We start from the raw sequence: 20,741 nt of genomic DNA, 5'->3' as shown, positions 1-20,741 counted from the left end.
CATGGTCAATTAATGATCAGCTTGTTCAACTTTATTACGGAGTAACTTTTGCAGTTAATGTGTTTCTTATGCCCCTTAGCAATGAGCACATTATATCCGTTTATTTGTATGATGCCCAAAAGAACATGTGCACACATCTTATGTATTCAGACACTAGCCCCCTGACGTATTGTATCTAAAGAAGGAGAGAGAAAGAAAAACAAGCAAATAATCTCAATGATTATACCTTTCTCTGGATCCCCCAGTGAATTTTATACTATTTACTTATGCTATAAGCTATTTGTCTTAGGGATCATGTCATCTTTTGGTTTTTGTGCTTAAGCATGTTGGCATCATGTAACAAACACCTTACATATTCTGTACAAGTAAATGTGTTTCAGTGATGACAACACAAAAACAGAGAACACAGATATGTACTTTCTACAATTATCCTACAGGAATCAGAAAACAAGTGCTGAATGAATCATTTATAGCTATAGGACATCATAAAACTTTACCAAGGTGGTAAAGTCTCAAATGCATCCTCATTCTTGGAAATTAAAATGTGTATTACATTCAATGTTAGTTAGGACCTAAGAGCTGGTTATTGCACTTCCATATTGCCAAGATGTAACCGTACTATTTCTTCAAACTCCCATAGTGAAACTCTGGGCTGCATAGTTCAATCAAAAAGGGGAAAAAAAAAAATCTCTGTTCGCATGTGAAAACAAATGTATAAAGTAAAAAAAAAAAAAAAGCTCTTAGACATTGGCAAATTAAAATTTCTGTAATCGTTTGTCTGTATTACATTCAAGGGTCTGTTCTTCTTGTTTTCATGCTTGTAACACCCATTAATAATAATGGTAGAGGAGAGGGAGTATGGTGGCGGCAGGGGAATAGGAGCTTAGGTCCTCAGACTGTTGATACACATGCACGCAAGCTTGACCATCGGTACTATATTTCTTAGAGTTTTGCCATGTTGCTTAACAGTGCAATAGGTCCCTTGTGTGACACAGCATAAGACAAAGAATTATGTTACAACCCAGTGCATTCATTTGATCTATTTCAGGTTTGAAAAAATAAAAGAATCCCCTGCATCTGCTTTACCATTTTTGGCTCCAAACCCGATGCTCATTTCAGTGGGTTCCTAGACTTTCATCACCACATTATTCTGTATTCTTTGGTGTTTTTCTCTTCTATTATTTTGCTTTTCCATTCCTAAATTATCCAGCAGAAAGTGACTGGAGAATTCAAATGCATTGGTCTTCATTTACTGCTCTGTTTTGTTAGTGGCATTGCTTTAATCAAATGTCTGAAGCTCACCCGCCTTTTCCTGTTAGCCTCTTGCAGCTGCTCTTGCACCCAAATCATCTACATGAGAGTGTATGTCACAGCTGTAATAAAAATATTTTTTATTTTAAAGTGCTGGTTTGTTTGGATTTTTTTTATTTGTTTTAACCCAGTTACTATTGCACTTAGTTTAGTTGTATTCATAAAAATGATGTGGCTATCTTGTCTTCTTCTCCCATTCCAAGTACCAAAAATAGCCTGGCATGTACTAACAAACATCTGATTATTGGAAAAATATTTAGGTCAGTTGTGATGTGATACTTGGAAAAAAATTCTGTTTGCCTAGTGGATTACCTGGTAGACTTTCATAATTAACTAACGTTTTGTTGTAGAAATGAACAGTGGAAGACAATAAGTTTTAATGGCCACACTTAGTGCAAACATGGGGCTTTATATAATAAGGAAAGATACAACATTTTGTTGGAATGTGATGATAAATGGATTGTGTCCATACTATAGGGTCATGTGACTGCCATTTTTCAGGATATGTGAATATCAATAAGGCAACAAAAAGGTTAATATAAGAATTATTGATTTGTCAGCTCATAGGAATAAATGCATAGATTAAAACATTATAAACATGCAGAGTTAAGGACCTTATTTACAGAAACTATTTAATAGCCTGAATTGCTATTGGAAGCAAGAATGCTGCACATACACTATACAGAAATATTCACTGAGTAGTTAATTGTTACCCAACTCCTACTGATATGGCAATATACACCTACATACAATAAGTATTAAAATAATACAAGGTATTTCTGGCCTAAGCAGTCCATTCAGAAGTCTAGAGGAGTATCACACCGTGGTATAACACATGCAAGTGTGTGTGTGTGTATATATTTTATATATGTATGTATAAATTATACATACAATTTCCCTCAAGTACAAAAATTTGTTTCACTTTATTTCACATCTAACTTAGCACTTGTATTTCATCTTGAAATGTTCCCCTTTGTCTAAATGTCCTTTAAAAACAACAGCTTGGCATCAATTAGTTTTAAAAGCAACATCCCTTTCATCAACCTACCTGTAAAAACTAATTTCTATTAACAAGATCTGATGCCAAACTCTGCCGTTAGATATTTGTCTCAAACTAGTTCCTTGCAGATGTTTATGAACATGATTGTAAAACACTTGTCTGAATTGGCACAAATAAATACTAATATTTATGGAGATACGTGTAGTGTGAAAACTGGATATATAGTAGCCAGCTATGGCAGCCTTACCACAGGGAAGCTACACAAGACTTGAGCTGCAAGCTTTCTATTGTTTTAGAACAAGACATACTTGCAGGGAAGTTTTTACAGCATGTGTCCAGATTATGTTTCATTCTAGCAATTTTATTCTCTTATGAGCACAAATACTGTCAATAATTCAATGTTTGCAACAATCATAAAATAAATATTGCTTTGGGTTCTAATGTTAAGCATTACTGATGGGTGCTTTTCTTAAAATAAAAGGAAAAATAAGAGAATTTGAGTTTGGTAAAGCTTGCTCCATTGACGAGAAGTATACTTCAAAAGATAAGAGTATTGGGAAACAACCAAGAGTTATGACCCATGTAATTTAAATGTGAGGTACATTTTTATCACCTGATTAACCCTAAATCTGCTCTGTGGATAAACTAATATTAAAGTGTTCTTGTTAATCCCCGCATTTGCTTCACTGTGCTCCTTGTTGAGATAATGCAGCCTTGTAGTTATTCACTGAGCCATACAAAATATGTGCAAATGGGTCACACAGTCAGTACTGATTTAACAGCATGCCTTGCTTAAAATTTGTCTTTTTTCCTCCTCACCCAATTCTAGGAAGGATTTCTGCGTACATAAAGATGAACCATGTGATACTGTTGGTAAGTAAATAAATGTACAAGCCTGTTTTTATATATATATATATATATATATAGCCTTATAAAGTCAGTGTTGTGTAAATATGCAATGTTGAGTGAACACATCATCTGTGGATGAATATTTATGACTAGTTAATGCAAAAACTGTTTACAATTGCTATGATAAACAGTCTGAATTTGTGCCTGTCATTAACAAAACAATATAAACAAGTGAAAACATTTTGACTTTCTAATATTTTCATTTTAACAGATTCTTCAAACCAGTGATTCTTACTCTCTTGGTATTTCAGCACTTTCCTATTGTGTTTCCAGTAAATTTGAATTAAGAACATTAAACTAAAAGGGATGATCATAGTTTTTCTTGTTTTAAATAGAGCAGATTTCTTTTTATTCAGAATATATCTATTAAAAATATATATATATATATATATATATATATACATTAGATACAATGTATCTTAATAGTGTAGCTTTTTAGAAGCACACAAGAATATGTTAAATATATGTAAGACTTTTTTGGTAGGGGTCAGTTAAAATGCTCACTTAATGCACTGCACGTACCTTAATGTGGTATTTGCTGTATTTCCTATATTTACAATGGGACATAACTCAAATATAGTAAATGTAACTACTTTAGGTTTCATGTACCCAAATTTTAATGGCAGCTACTGTAGACGGTGTCCTCACTTAAAAAAACACCATATTAAAGACTGAGTCAAACCAAGAAGTCCATATACTCCCACCCAAGCCTATAGTGTTCAGTGTCCTGACTAAGGTCACATTGTAACAAGTAGAACTTGAACTCAATTGACTTTTTCCCACACCAGTGAGACACCCATTTTCATCACCTGCTTTGGCAGGAAAAGGGGGCTTGTTTGATACATAATCACTAAGCCTGGCATTGAAGACTCAGTCTATAGTGCCTGTCATGTAAAAGTAGATATCTACCATATGCAGTAATTAATGGTACTGTCCATGCTAGTAGGACAGCTCTTCAGTATCAGCTCTGATGGGAGAACTGAGGTGTGCCATGTTGGACATCAAGATTACATAATGAGACCTAGTTTAAGTGTGCAAAGCTTCATCACGATCAGTGGAATGATATCTTCTTATCCCAGGTGTGAATTTGGCTCCTAGCACCCATCATGGCAGTTCAAGTGTAGTCTCAATCGTTCCATATACAGGTAGCTTTAGCAAAATTAAGACAGCACAGATGGGCTATTTGTGAATTTATGGAAAAGAAACCTTTTGTGGGGTGTGATTTAAGGCACAGGATTAAGAAGTAGTAGGAATGTTTTGCCTGATTCACAGCACTAGCATGTTCCTTATGTTTTAGCCTGTATCAGACCATTTGTTTGTCATTGACTCTAATGTTTTGTTCTTTACTGACTTTTCATCCCAAACCCATGGAAATATGTGTCTATGTGGTGGAATTGGATGGAGCACTTCAGTGCTGTAGTGTCTATCACTGCATTCAAGGACTGGTCATGCTCACTATTTCTTTCACCTGTTGACCTCTTAGTTGGATGAGTATGTTTTTGGAAGCTGGCAGGAGTTGGTTCATGGCATGTTTCTTCTTGCTGTGTGATGGGAAGAATAGTTATTTTCACTTGGAGGAGAAAGTTATCTGACCAGAAAGTTCTTACATTTTTTATATCTACATCCAGGCTGAGGATCTGGTCCAGAGTATAGGCAGTGGATCTGGAGTCTACTTATGACAAATCTTAGTTGGAGGGTTCAGATGGGAAGCTTAATGCTGTTGTGTGAGACATAGTTTGCACGGATATTGAAATCTCCCAAGATGATAAGCCTTGTGAATTTAATGACCATTTAAGACTACATTTGTGTTACCTCAGCTGGGAAGCTTTTAGCATCTGGCGGTTTGTAAATTAATTGGATTCTTAGAATAGTCTTGTGCCTGGATTTTACAAATTAAGAAGATGCACTCAAAGGATTTTTTTTTAAATTAAGCTTTACCTTCATTTGAGCCCTGGAGAGAATAGAATATCTATTTTGTCTCCAGATGTGTTGTCTCTTGGCTTGAATCTGTGGTGTATATAAACTAGTTTGGCAGACAAGATGAGCCGGTACTGGACCTACAAGGTCAATAAACCAAGTTTCTGTGATGAAGATCAAGTGAGGCAATTCATCAGTGATAAATACATGGAAAGTTAGAGGTTTATTGTCTACTGATGTAGAGTTGATCAGAATGAACATCCTTCTGATTTGGTGCTGTAGGAGGTGACTGACTCCACCAGATTGACATTGGCTGATGTTTCTTACATTTATTTCTTTTATTATAACTTGTATTGATAGTGAGTAGTCTGCCTGTTTGGCAGAATTGGTGAATTAGTGGTGTGCCAAATACCTTGAGTGGCAAGACTGTTCAACTTTCCAGGGGGCTGAGTTAAGCCATATTGTCAAGTGATGGTGACATAGTTTTGCTTTAGAATAGTTCAACATGGGATCCTGGGAGATTGGTAATCTTATTGCTCTAGGGAAGGGAAGAAACAAGGAAACATTGATCAGCTCAAGCCCTTTGTCTAGATGTGACAGTAATGCCATTGTGGAGGAGTAGTGAGGATAACAGGCTGGAAGGAATGACACTGGAGGGTCTTTGCTCTGGGGACTAGCTCTTCCAATGGCTCTTTTGATTCTCTTTTGGGGTTGAGGCTACATGCAGTGTCACAGCCTCAGTTTCAGAATTTGAAAATCAGTAGGGATGTGAAGCTACTGTTTACTGAATATGTTCTTCAGCTGTTTCTGTAGCTGATGTACTCCTACCTGGGAGGAAGGAGAAAGGTGGGTTTCTTTTTTTTTTCTTTTTTAATGGAAGCAGTTATCCTCAAGGAACAGAAGGGAGGCTGGTCCATCTCCTGTTCCAACGATTGTCATGTGCCAAATGAATTCTTATTTCCCCAAAGAAGTGGCTCAGGATATGAAGTCTCCCTGTGATCTGAAATACCATTTTTCCATAAAATAAACCTATTATTTCCTTCAGGCACACAGTGTACAGTACTGTGGGATGTAGCACATAGTTAGAAGAACAGAACTCTTTCTAGCTAAAATCAGTGATAGCCCATTAATTAGCCTTCAGAATGGTGCTGAAGACTAATTATAATATTGTGCCCTTTTTTTGGAGGAGGCGACTATTGCCTCCATCGTGTACGACATCTCTGCCTGGCTAGATACAAGATAATTACATCAATGTTTTGAGGATTATAGAGCTAGATGTAAATCTTTGGATGGGAGGGCACCATTAAGTGCCTGGGTGTCTTAATTTAGCTTCTTTGATTTTGCTTTTACTAAGTTCTGTAAACCAGAAAGCGGATTTTTGGTTTAGATTAGCCAGCGAGCAAAAGTTCGATAGAAGGTAAACAAGAGAAGTCTGATCTTACAGTAAATCTTCACATAACATGTTTACAGGCAAAAAGAGATGGTACATTCCAGGAATGCTTAACATGCAATAAATTACAGCATTTGCCAAAGGAAGTCAATGAAAAACACTAATGTAATATCAACTGAACAATTCCCAGCTGTCCAAAGTTTACAAAAAATATGGACACATCAGAATACATATTTTTATCCAGTGTGGCAAGGAGAGTGATAACATTAATGTAACCATACATGTTATTCACTCTACAAGATTCTTACAGGTTGTGTTTTTCAGCATGATACACAATAACAAAATGGAGAATGTGAGAAAGAAATCTTGAAGGAGAATTATTAAAGAATAGGTTGTGTTAACTGATTGGCATTCTAATGTCATGATTCTTCCTAGTGTTGGGCAATAGACAGACAATTTTTGGATTTAGTGTTTATTCATTAAATGCTATAACTGCTCAAGCTGTTTTCAGGATTACCATGAGTACACATTTTCCCTAGATGAATACATGCCAATATTGTGTTATACAGTAGTTTGCATGTTTGTATGGTAAGGAAAACAAAGTTCTAAAAATCTATCTTGTTTTGCACAAAGTTCTGTGTTGTGTGCTGCTTCCTCCAGTATATTGTGTTTTAGAAACATGGAATTTTTTACAGTTATTTGTGTGATAATTTTACAATTTAAGATTAGCACTAACCGAAAGCTCTATTTTACCCTCCTCCCCCCACAAAAAAAAGTGCTTATGCAAAATTTATTGTCAGTCCTTGAAAAATTTAATTATGCTTTAGATTCAGGAATAAAATAACATTGTAGAAATGATCCAAGTATTGTGTTATGGGTGCCCTGAATGTAACACAAATCTCCAGGTGAAAATATGTATCTACATGGGGAGAAAATTCAGTTCTATAGAAATAGAGACATTGTTTTAGGAGATTTGTGCAGTTTGGAATCTGAGATTTTAGGAAAAAAGAGGAAGAAAGGAAAGAAAGGGTTTGTATTCTGTTGGACAACTTGGCAGTCAACCAAAACCTACATTAACATTTTTTATTTTATAGTTTTTAAAAGTGAACAAAAACGTAAAAAGATTTTCTTGTGAAGATTACTAAATTTCCTGAAATGTTTTGCCTTTTAGAATGTTGAATTTTTACCTTCTGATTTTCAAATTCTTATGGAGGATTGTACTATAGCTATAAGAGCTTGGAAAATTCTGCCATTCTAGTAGAGTCTTTGGGCCATGCTCTGATCAAACCCTTCTGCAAACCCATAGTAATTCCAATTACTTCCTTCTTATAGAATCATAGAATATTAGGGTTGGAAGGAACCTCAGGAAGTCAACTAGTCCAACCCCCTGCTCAAGGCAGGACCAGTCCCAACTACATCACCCCAGCCAGGGCTTTGTCAAGCCACACCTTAAAAACCTCTAAGGATGGAGATTCCAATACTCAAATGTGGCTTCATCAGTGCTCAATAGAGGGGAATAATCACTTCCCTTGATCTGCTGGCAATGTTCCTACTAATGCAGCCTAATATGCCGTTAGCCTTCTTGGCAATAAGGGCACACAATTGACTCATATCAGCTTCTTGTCTGTAACCCCCAGGTCCTTTTTTGCAGAATGATTCTTCTTGATTTATAGGAAAGTGAAATCAAAGACTAAGGTTAGATCTTCGCATGGTGTAAAACAGCATGGATCCATTTACTTCAACTATATTGATTTCAGTGTTGCCAACTCTCATGATTTGATCATGAGTCTTGCAATATTTGATATCTTTCCTAAAGCCCCAGCTGCTGGAATCAAGAAATTGTTTGAGAATCTCATCTTCATTTAAAAAAAAAAAAAAAAGGTTTCTAGCCCTTATTATGGTGGCACAGGAAAGCTTGGAAATATGATCCAATTGTGTATCCTAAAGGCTCAGAAACCCGTAGGCAAATAAAAAAAATCAGAATTATTTAAATCAACTCATGATTTTTAAGCCAATCTCATGATTTTTGGGACAACACTACAGAAACTGAAAAAGCACTTGGATACTATGTGACAGGAGTTATAGAAAACACAAGAGGGAGGCAGAGAGAGAAAAACCTGTTTTGTTTTTTTCCTACTTTCTTTCTGTTTGGGTAATGATTAGTGTTATTTGTAACAATAGTAAGTTTAACATTTTCAGATGGAAATAGTTTTTTGGGTTGTGTGTGTCCCTTTTAAAACAATATTAGCAACCTGTTCTTCTACCAGCTGATAACGGATTCTATCCCACTCCCATAAAGGGATTGGTGGAGGGAGTTGTTCCTTCCACTTCCTGGCCTGACTGTTCTTTGCTTCTATGCTTGGGCTCCATGGAGGGCTGTTTGTCTACTTCTCCTGTCTACTTGTCCTATTCTTTGCTGAGTCTTGCTGAGGGAGTGTGTGGGGGCAAATTCCTCCCCCTTTTGCTACTCAGATCTTCCTTCCAGTCCCCTCTTTTGCTCTCTGGGTCTTTGGAGTGAGAGCGCACCTTTTAAGTCCATATAGGAGCTTGGATTAGGGGGCACCTCTCCCTTTCACAATCCAGAATTTCTTCTCTCTTCTTCTCTTTCCTGGTCCTAAAGAGGCAGATGCTGTTAATTAGTTGTGCAAATTGGATGAGCTTTTAAAGAAGATTGCTTTCTTTGTCAACTTCCTGTACATGACTGTTTCTACAAAAACAGATTGTACAACTGATTATTCATTTAAAAATAATTGATGTAACAAGAATTATGCACATCAATATTCATGGGGAAAATACATTTTGTGACCAATTAATTGGATGAAAAATATATGACAACAACTGAAGTATAGATAAAATTACGCCGAGTAATAATATTCCTAAATCAAATATTCATGCATTAATACATTTAAATAATGTTTCATGTCTTAGATTTTGGAGTTATCTACAGGGGAGCTAATTTTCAACTCTCAGACTTCTGGATTCTTTGTTAGAGAAGGTTAATCATCAAACAAAATTCCAAAAGTGATCATATAAAATTTATTGTAATTTATAAACAGATTTAATTAATACATTTAAGCTAATTTAAATGAATTCTAAGGAAAAAATATCCTGAAATCAAAAAGTAAGTCCTGTAAATTTAGGGAAATCACTGATCCAGGAGAATTGCAGGAGTGATTCTGCCCAAGGAAGTACATGTAGCATTTGCAGGTGGTTGTTTTATGAATGCCATTCTTCCATTTTATAGTAAATTATCAGTTGCATTCCCTGGAGGCAATATTTTTTCCAAGTCTGCACTGAAGATTGAATTTTTCGAATATCAATTGCTATGCACCTGAATCTTCTTATTGTACTATGCAGTGTGTTGCCTGATTTCTCAGGTTATATCTCCTCTCATCACACCTCAGAAGCCCACAGGTGTACAACACATGTGCTACATAAAATCTCACATTTACAGTTACTATTTCTGGAAGATTGATGGCAGCTAGTAAAATGTCTGTGTGACACTGATTATTGCTGTAAAGTGGAAAACAAAACTAGTATTTCCAGTTTTGGTTTGCTCAAGTCTTTTTGGTTCGTAGACTATTTAACTGAAGTGTATCAGAAAAGGATCAACACTTTCCTTGGTATCTGTACACTGGACTCCAGTTTATCCATTATGTTGAAACTGAGTCATTTTGTAGGTGAATTTTGCTTGAGATAAACTGACCTTAAAACTTGGTCATTTCAGCAATAACTTCTCTTTGCAGCAGATGGAGATTTTATTTTATTAGCTTTAAGTTAACAGCTATGCAGCACTATACAAACAAGCTTACAAAACTGTCACTGTTTGCTTGTAACCTCCCAGACCCATTTGAATTTACCAAGTAATAACTCTCAGAATGGCAAATTTATCTTTCTTGATTCTTTAAGAAAAACAGAGATTCCATGTTTTATAGATCTCAGAGCAGTGTACATGAAGAGTTCTGGTACTTGTGGGTCTCTTGAAGAGGAGGTAATTAATAGATGTTCCTACCAAACAATATTTCATTGCTGTGCAAATTTAGTCTTTCCCAGTTTTATCTTAGGAGACATTGCAAAAGTGCACATTCTGCAGGCAGCCCAATACTTGTTTTGGGTTCAGAGTCCTAATATATTATTTTCATTTGTTAAAACCCCAATTATGAAAACATTGTTTTATGTTTAAAATGTTTGCTACTAAAATGTTGATATGAAAATATTATAATGTCTAAACAACCCAGGAATTATTAAATTAAAGACATTATAGACTCTCTCATGGTGCTCTAGTTCAGGAATTTGGTATAAATTACCTGTGTTATGAAGAACTTTAACTTAGTTATAGCTGAGTGTCGTACAACAGTAATCTAATAAGAAAAAATTCAAAGGGCCATCAAGTCCCTATTCTCAAATAAAGTACCTCAGTTAGCACGTGGGATACAAATGACAACTAGTAATTAAACACCCAACTATAAACATAATCTGTACAAAACAAACTAAAATGAAAGAAAAAAAGGTTTGTGTCTCATCCAATAAGGTGTGATTGGTGGGTTTTTCTGTATCCTAAGGGGAAGAGCTAGGTCAAAGTTGTAGACCTGCAGGGTATGTCTACATGGCAATTAGACACCCATGGCTGGCCTGAGCCAGCTGGCTCAGGCTAAGGGGTTGTTTAATTTCAGTGTAGATGTTTGGGCTTGGGCTCCAACCCAAGTCCAAACATCTATACTGCAATTAAACAGCCTCTTAGCCTGAGCCCTATGAGCCTGAGTCAGTTGGTACAAGACAGCCACAGGTTTTTAATTGCAGTGTAGATGTACCCTTAGTACAGAATGCCTAGTCTTCTGTTCTCTTGTCTGTGTTCTATGGGATAGTTATCAAATCCAGCCCTGTCTATCAAGAGTTGACAGAAATAAATAATCAAGCAGATCTTATGGTCCAAAAGAAGTCTTGATACACTAAAAGTAAACTCCTGTGGCCTGCTTACCAGGTAACAGTCAGCCAGAGAAGCTTTGCAAGAACACAGGCATTCGCACATACATAAATTTAAATAAAAAATTAAAAAATCCTCACACAATATTTCCTATGGGGAAAGGAAGGAACAAAAAAGAAAGAGGGAGAACCACATTTCACATACTAGTTACACTGCATAACAGGTTACTAGAAAATGCTCAGATACTACAGTGGTGGACACAGTATAAGAACCTAAATAGAACAGAAGTCCTGAAATAGGTATGCAGTAGGTATATTTTTCAAAAACTGCACCAGCGAGAGACCATTGGAGGACACAGAGGCATATATTAATGTAAAATGGAAGTATCAAATGTTACCTCTGAATATTTTAGAGTTGATAACAGCCAATTTTGACCACCAATGAAAAATGGATGTTATTCTGTTTTTACAGTAAAAAAATGATCCTAGATTGCCAGTTTAAAACCAGCCCAGATTGGTAGTGTCTGAAATTTAGTACCATCTGGTGACACCTACTCATTAGAAGGTTTAGGTGATGGTTCAGATTAGGGTTTTTCTGGGTTTAATTTCTAGCATAAGCAGATTTGTTTGGTTTCTTCTGTTGTAAATATGGCATTCTGAACAACCAGAGGAATAAAAGGGAGGAACACAAGCAGTATGAAGTATTGTAAGGTTCAGGAGTGAATGAACCAACCACTAGAAGATAAGAGCAAACCTAAGAAAGATAAGGCCATTGAGGAGAAACTAAATGAATTCTTTGCGTCAGTCTTTACTGCAGAGGATGTGAGGGAGATTCCTACACTTGAGCTTTTCTTTTTAGGTGACAAATCTGAGGAAATGTCCCAGATTGAGGTATCATTAGAGGTTTTGGAACAAATTTATAAATTAAACAGTAGTAAGTCATCAGGATTAGAAGTTATTCATCCAAGAGTTCTGAAAGAACTCAGATGAAATTGCAAAACCACTAATTGTGGTATGTAACCAATCATTTAAATCCCCTTCTATACCAGATGACTGAAGGACAGCTAATGTGATGCCAATTTTTAAAGCAGGTTCCAGAGTTGATCCTGATGATTAAAGATCAGTAAGCCTAACTTTAGTTCCAGGCAAATTGGTTGAAATTATAGCAAAGAACAGAATTATTAGACACATAGATGTACATGATTTGTTGGAAAAGAGTCAACATGGCTTTTGTAAAGGGAAATCATGCCGCACCAATCTATTAGAATTATTTGAGGGGGTCAACAAACATGTGGACAAGGGTGATCCAGTCGATATACTGTACTTGGACGTCCAGAAAGCCTTTGACAAGGTCTCTCACCAAAGGCTCATAAGCCAAGTAAACAGTCATGGGAAAAGAGGGAAGGTCCTCCCGTGGACCAGTAACTGGTTAAAAGATAGGAAACAAATGGTAGGAATAAATGGTCAGTTTTCAGAATGGAGAGAGGTAAATAGTAGTGTCCCCCAGGGGTCAGTACTGAGACCAATATTCTTCAACATATTCATAAATTATCTGGAAAAATGGGTAAATCGTGAGGTGACAATTTGCAGATGATACAAAATTACTCAAGATAGTTAAGTCCAAAGCAAAGTGCAAAGAGTTACAAAGGGATCTTACAAAACTGGGTGACTGGGCAACAAAATGGATGATATTCAGTGTTGATAAATGCAAAGTAATGCACATTGGAAAACATAATCCAAGCTATACATACAAAATGATGAATGTTACCACTCAAGAAAGATCTTGGAGTCATTGAGGATAGTTCTCTGAAAACATCCGCTCACTGTACAGTGGCAGTCAAAAAAGCTAACAAAATGTTAGGAACCATTAGGCAAGGGATAGGTAACAAGACAGAAAATATCATAATGCCTCTATATAAATTCATGCTATGCCCACATTTTAAATACTGTGTGCAGATCTGGTCGCCCAATCTCAAAAAGATATATTGGAATTTGAAAAGGGCAACACAAATGATTAGAGGTATGGAACAGCTTCCATATGAGGAGAGAGTAAAAAGACTGGGACTTTTCATCTTGGAAAAGAGATGACTAAGTGGGGATATGATAGAGGTCTATAAAATGTTGACTAAAGTGGAGAAAGTGAATAAGGAAATGTTATTTACTCTTTCACATAACACATGAACTAGGGGTCACCCAATGAAATTAATAGGCAGCAGGTTTAAAAGAAAAAAAAAAAAAAGGAAGTATTTCTTCACACATCACACAGTCAATCTGTGGCACTCTTTGCCCGGAGATGTTGTGAAGGCCAAAACTTATAATAGGGTTAAAAAAAGGGTTCATGGAGGATAGGTCCATCAATGGCTATTAGCCAGTATGGGAAGGGATGCAACACCATGCTCTGAGTGTCCCTAGCCTCTGTTTGCCAGAAGCTGGGAGTGGACTACAGGAGATGGATCACTTGATGATTGCCTGTTCTGTTCATTCCCTCTGAAGCACCTGTCATTGGTCACTGTCGGAAGATAAGGTACTGAGCTTAGATGGACCATTGGTCTGACCCAGTATGGCCGTTCTTATGTTATATTCCAAAAGTAGTTCTGCACTGGTAACCGTAAGACATATATATTAGCTTACAACCATACTATCTGTGTCCTGTATGTTCTCTGATATGTCTTCAGGGCTGTTGCTCTGGTATATTTCTGGGCATTAAATTCACAAAAACAACAAAAGGTGTCTCAACGTTTTGAACTCTCACCATCTGCACTGGCCATGCCCTTTCCTTAGAAAGTGAAACCACCATAAATATAAGATCCTCTAGGGATGTCTCCTGCAAAGGAAAGACGATTTTAGGGCTAAAGGACTGAACTAGAACTTACGCAATTTGGGTTCAATATTTAGTCTTGTAAAAGACTTCCCATGTGAACGACTTTAATGGTGTGATCTTAGGTAAGTCATTAAATCTTTCAGCCTCAGTTTCCCATTTGTGCATAGGTAATACTTTCCTATGTCACAGTCATATTGTGATCATAGATTAACTGATATTTGCAAAGTCATCCAATAATACAATGGAGAGAGTTTTTTACTTGAATTTTGATTTTTTTTATATACAATTGATGGAAAAACTACTTAGATATTTCATTCAGCTTTGCTTCATAAAAACTTATTTTTGTGAAAAGTATAGTGACTAAGAAGTAATGCAGCTACACTTAAATTTTGTAACCTGTAGCTACAACTAGAGACTCGTTTGCATAAGAAAATATTTTTCAAATGGCAAAACATATGAACATAATTTTTTTTCCTAAATGCTAAAAAGTTTTAGTTGATATTTCTGAATAATTCTACTGTCCATTTGTATTTCTTATATGCTTTGTAATACTGACATTTAATAACTGAATAACTAACAACCATCTTTAACCAAAAGAGTCTGTGGCTTTTAAATATGTATTTCTTTCTCTTGTAACTTCGCTAAGAGGTATTGTTTAATGTCATTTGAGCTATAGATATATGGAATTTCCTAGGAAGTATATCTGTGTGGTAGAGTATTAGTCCATTGACATGTTTCTATTATAAAAATAAGTTTAACATACAAAATCTTTTAATCAGTTAAAAGAAGTCTGACTTACACAGATTGCATACTAAAATTCCAATTGATGTCTGTGGGAATTACATGTCAGGAAGGCTGCAGGAGAGAGTCCTAATTAGTTCTGAGTCCAAGTAAATTTAAAACAGAAATTGGACTGGTGATATCATGAACCATCAGATTAATTAGTGCCATCAAAACCCTGTATTACACTTTCTTGGGGAAACAACATTGTCAAGTTGTTTTAACTTTTTTCCCTTTCCGATGAATGCACACAGTTTCTTGGACATAAGTCTATGCTTGTAGCAATTGAAGGGTTATTAGTACAGTGCAATGGAAATAGACTTTAATTTTGATTATTCCACATTTCCTCTCTGGATTTGAAGATTGTGTTATAGAAAATCTGTTCTGTTTTATTTAATTTGAGGGGTGAAATCCTTGCAGTTATTGGCAAAACCCTTATTGATACAATGGGACCAGGATTTTACCTCTGGGCTGTTGAGGGGTGTTTTCAGTATTTCACCCAGGGACTATTGTGGTGTGCTGTAAATCATACCAAAGAGTTGTGTTACATCATATTGAGTCCTATTCTGGTCTCTATTGCTCCAAAATTCACCCTAGTATTCTGAATTGTACTAGTGTAACAGACTCACTGAGTGTATTTTGGAGCCATGATAACAGTTTCATAGCTGAGGTTTTAACTTGCTTTTCACTGTAAAACTATTTTTATCACGATCCACTCATCTTTCTTAAAATAAAAGTCCCTTTTGCCTGACATTTTTGAGTAGCATATTGCCATTGTTTTGGTGAAATTTTGCATAGTACTAGAAAATGGGAGACCAAAATAAGATAATTAATACAGCTCTAATCTAGGAAGTAATTTTGGATTTTGATATTACTGCATATTTTTTAACATTTCTGCATAGCCAGAATGGCAGATAGTCTTTAACAATTATAATATATTTAAACAAGGAAATTCTTAGATAACAGCAATTAAGATAGGATTAAGTATGTAATTGTATATCAGTTACTTTTTAAAAAAACAACCCTTATTTAGATGTGTGGTAGGGTGGCCTTCATGCTCCTGTAGGCCGAGCGCTTTTTCAGTGTGCTGGGCACAAAATGGCCACCAGGGGCTCCCACCAGTCTTAAGATGGCGGCCGTCTCACTTCCACCCCGTCTTCCTTCAGGCCTTCGCAGGCCAAGCAGTGCCCTCGGGACCTTAGGTTCTAAGGTTGGGGTAAGGGGTGTCCGAACCCACCCTCTTCTTCGGACACCAGCCAAGAGACCCTGACTGACAGCAGTGGCTGGCTGCTGCTATAAGGCACTGTGTGAATCTCCTCTCTGGGCTGCTTCCCTACCCTGATCTTTGTTGGAGTGGCTACTTATCCCCAACGGGCTACTTATCCCCCATGCTTTCCTCTGGCTCCTGCCACTCACAGTTCTCCTTCTCTCCAAAGCTCCAGATATCCAAATTTGAAGAGCACCCTGCTTGCCTGGCAGGGAGCTTTTATCTGCTCCCAGGCAGCCCTTAATTGGTCTCAGCTGACCCTGGCCTCAGCTGGCCCTAATCGGCCTCAGCTGGCCCTAATCGGCCTCAGCTGGCCCTAATCAGCCTGTGGGAAACCTTGGGCAGCTGCTAGGGGAACAGGGTATTGGCCATTCTTAGGCTAACATAGCGTCCTTCTACTACCTTTCGGTAGCCCCTGTCACAGATGCTATAGGTATCTTTTAAAAAAATAAGTCTAATAATTCATGGTTCCACACGTCTTGACTCTGACTTTGTAACAATACCTATTTCAACTGCCTACATGTTTGCATTCAGAACCACCTATATCATGTTTATCTTCTTATATATTACAATTCTAATGTTTCTGGGCCTATTCTTCCGCATCTAAGCCATGAGTTAGCAAAGTACATAACACATATTTCATTCCCATTGAAGTCAGTGTGATGTAAGCATATGCTTGTGTTTTGCTGAATCTGGGCCTTAATTTTTCACTATACTTCTCTTATTCACTTCCTGACTTTTTTTAGCTACTACACACTAAAACGTATGTAAACTCCTCCCTTCTTGGAAGTGATAGGTACCTTTATACAATTCATACTCCCACATGTCTAGGTAATTTATAGAATTTGAAATAGTGGGAGTATACACAGGATAGAGTTAAGACTGTTTGTGGAGCCTTGATTTAGAACTACATTTTCAAACTTTTTTTTTTTTAACTTCAGTATTCTGAAAGGCTTTTTCTTAAAGCAACTGATATGTATTTGCAGCCTTAACATATCTGAGGAATTTTTAATTATTTTTCAAAACATTTAAAAATGGTTTATGATTCTTCAAATTGTAGGAGTATATTTAGTAGTATTTAGTGTATTTGGCATGATAGCTACATCTTGCATTTCTTACTCAGACAAAGCTCCCACTGTAGTCAGACAGTATTGTCTGAATAAGGCTATAAAAAATTGGCTGTTATCCAGAACTGAACATATTTGCTTTGTGTAGAAAAGTACAAAATGTAATTACAAGATGCTAATCCGTTAGTTTTTCTATATATTTAAATAAATTACAGTATAGCTGTGGTATATATTACAGCAGTATGGTAAATAGTATATAATTTCTTATCTTATTTTTTCATCCTATACTTTGTATTTGAGATTAAAAATAATGAAATATAGCGTTACTGAAAATACATGTAGTGGAAAAAAGGTAAAATAGAAAAGGTTATATTGGAAAAAATGCTTAGTGTCAAAGTTCATGAAATTTCAGATGCCCTGTAGGTCATACATGAATTAACACAGCAAATAGTATATTTTACTAGAATACAAAAAGCCAATGTAAACTCCTTGTTATTATTGTCATATTTTTACTTTTTAATGGTCATTTATTTATGCCTTCAGGATGTGATTACCTTGTAGTGTTAGCAACAATTCCTGATTTATATGCAACCAGGACACTTCTAATTTTTTCCAGCTGAATCCTTTAAGTTTATGTCAAGGAAAACCTTAAACTGTGATTCATGTCACCTAAATTTGTAATTAATGTTTCTAATGACAGTTTTCTAATATCCCTGAGGGATGAGATCATTTAGAAAACTTAATTAATTCATGGGCTGATGCAGATGTGAGCTGTAAAGATCCTTCTTCCCATTTATTTTACCATACTAATCAGAACAATAATTGGATGGGAGTAATGATGTGTTTTTTTTAATCACCTTACATCATAGATTAGGTGGATGACTATGTTGCAGAGAATAAGAGCTATGGCCAGATTCTTTGATTCACTATATGAATTTTTTATTGCTTCAGCAAGGGAACACCCAGAGTAGATCATGTAGAAGAATTTGCTTTACTGTCTCCTATGCCAGCTCCTCCTGGTGCCATTGCTACTTCTTTTATTGCTGTGCGACGTAAACAGGGAATGGAGGCAAGAAATGAATTGGGGATGGGAGTGTGCGTGACTTCACTATGCCTGATTTTCTGCTGGCAGAAGGTTTTTCATCAGAGGATAAAATTAAAACTGCAGCTAAAGTTATCTTACCTAGCAGCTAAGAATTAGAGAACTGCAATTAACTCCCTGTCACATCTCCTCCCCTCCACTGCATTGAACCAATAATTGAGTCCTGTGCAGTTTTGTTCACCACAGTGTTCAGAAAGTCTGAGTCAGGCCCCCTCAGAATCATGAGACTCAAAAAAACAAATACTGGGGTCTTTACTTTTCTTCTAGGTTTTGAGTCTTAGGACTTGTGTTTTCCAGCTTTTCTCTGTAACCGTGACAGCTAGAAATGTATTAATTTTTTAGATGCAAGCTGAGTTCCTCTTATAGTCACATGACTCCAGGACAAACTGGAACTTTGAGAATTGTGCCAAATATTATGACACTCACAATAAAATTGTGTGAATTGGCAGCACTGCCAAGGTTTATAAACCACGTAGTGAAGGTACACTCTATGGTAATTTTTCCTTTCTATCATAATATTTTATGACTTCAGATTTCGTTCCATGTATAGTTAATCCTGCCTCAGTGTAGGAGGATGGATTAGATGACATCTTGAAATCTCTTTCAGCCTTACATTCCTGTAATTCTATATTTTACTTGTAATAAAGCTATAAGGAACATGAAATAACTTTTGAGATCTAACTCACCCACAGAAAGTAAAGAAATACAGAATACAAGGCTGAAAAACCAATGTAATGATGATTCTGTATTTTATTTCATTATGGAAACAAATTATTGCCCTGATTTTAGGACAGAGTGTGATCTCATTTTACGTTTTTTAAATTTAACTTAATATTTTTTCAGTTTTAAAGGGCAGCAGGTGATCTTTTCAAAATGTATATATTGATACAATACTCCACACTTGCATGTCATCGTTCATCCAAAGATCCCAAAGTACTTTGCAAATATTAATTGACTTTGGATTTCACTGCTGTTAAAATCTCAGTGTTGGAATGGAATACCTAGTTATATAGGAGAAACTGAAATATATATTCACCTGATAATTTTTCTTCCATTAACATCCATATTAGCCAGTCTGTCTCTGTGGTGGGGTATACAGACCTCACACTGGGCAACACAGGTTTAATAAGCTAATGTGGGCTCATGTGGCACAACCCTCTTACACCTATGAGAAAGATCAGCAAAATGTAAAATTGGACAGAAAGAGACCACCTACTTGGGGTATAATTTTGGAAATGACCAGGTCTGGCCCCTAATGGACAAAGTCCAGGCCCTAAAAGCTTGCTGAATCCAACAAGAACAAAACAGGCCCGGAGTTTCTTGGGGTCCATTGGTTATTACTGCTGGTTATTGTTAGGATTCTTTATGATAGTGGCCCCACTCACGGACATGATTAAAAACAGTAGTCCCAGGAAAGTTCATTGGTCTGAAGTCTACCAAATGCATTCCAGATGTTGAAAGACCATGTGTACAAAGAGCCTGTTCTGGTCAGTCCAGGAAGTGAATTAAACTAAACCAAATTGAGGCAAGGCCACTTCAGTTGTGAGTGAGAGTATCCACCCAGGAATTTAATGCAGTTTTACTAATCCACTTTAAATTCACGCCTTAAATTAATTAGGATTCACTTTTCTGAGTGTCCCTATGTAGATAAGCACTAGGAGAAGAAAGGTCACCAGAAAAGGACAAATATCTCTGTTTTGTTTAAAATCTGTGAAGTGTAGTCTTATGATGTCTCCTGTAAATAAGGACCTTGACTTGTCCTTGACTTAGAAGGGAACAGAGACTGTCCGCATTGCAGTATTTGATCCTATATCTCATCACAACCCTTGAGGTCTTCAGAGAGTACTATAAAAGCCACCTAGTCTCATCTGATAGTTCTTCTAAGTATGATGGAAAGCCTGCTTCACAAACAAAAACTGTGAAAGATTCAGTCCTAAGGGAGTCAGAGTCAAGACCTCGTGCTTGGTATCAAGTCTTATGAGATAGTAGCACTTTGCCCTATATATAGCACCTTCTGTCAGAGAATCTGAAATCACTTTAGTAATGAAGTAGGTATTGGAACACCCTTCGGAGGTAGGGAAATGCTATCATTTCTCTTTTTGCAGGAGAGCAAACTGAGGCACAAGCAGTTTAGGGTCTGGTGGGACAGGGGCAGGAAGAAGGATGAGAAACTGGGACTGGGACAAAGATAGGTTGGAGGAGCCAAAGGGATGAGGCTTGTGCGGGACAAAGAGCAGAAGTGTCTGTAACCACT

The 20,741-nt window shown here is 36.6% G+C and overlaps 1 protein-coding gene across 1 annotated transcript in view; it reads left to right on the top strand.

Annotated features, from left to right (window-relative positions):
- The window catches only part of ADAMTS19 (ADAM metallopeptidase with thrombospondin type 1 motif 19), a 246,485-nt gene that overhangs the window by 76,456 nt on the left and 149,288 nt on the right, over positions 1-20,741 (top strand). The window contains exon 7 of the mRNA XM_067568938.1: positions 3,141-3,184. Within this exon, the coding sequence (XP_067425039.1) occupies positions 3,141-3,184 (44 nt within the window). The remainder of the gene's footprint in view (positions 1-3,140; positions 3,185-20,741) is intronic.

Source organism: Emydura macquarii, unplaced genomic scaffold (assembly GCF_026122565.2).
Source record: "Emydura macquarii macquarii isolate MOO-44397 ecotype Brisbane River unplaced genomic scaffold, CSIRO-AGI_Emac_v2 contig_2897, whole genome shotgun sequence".
NCBI lineage: Eukaryota > Metazoa > Chordata > Testudines > Chelidae > Emydura > Emydura macquarii.
Note: the sequence above shows the minus strand (reverse complement) of the source record. Positions and strands in the feature narration are given on the sequence as shown.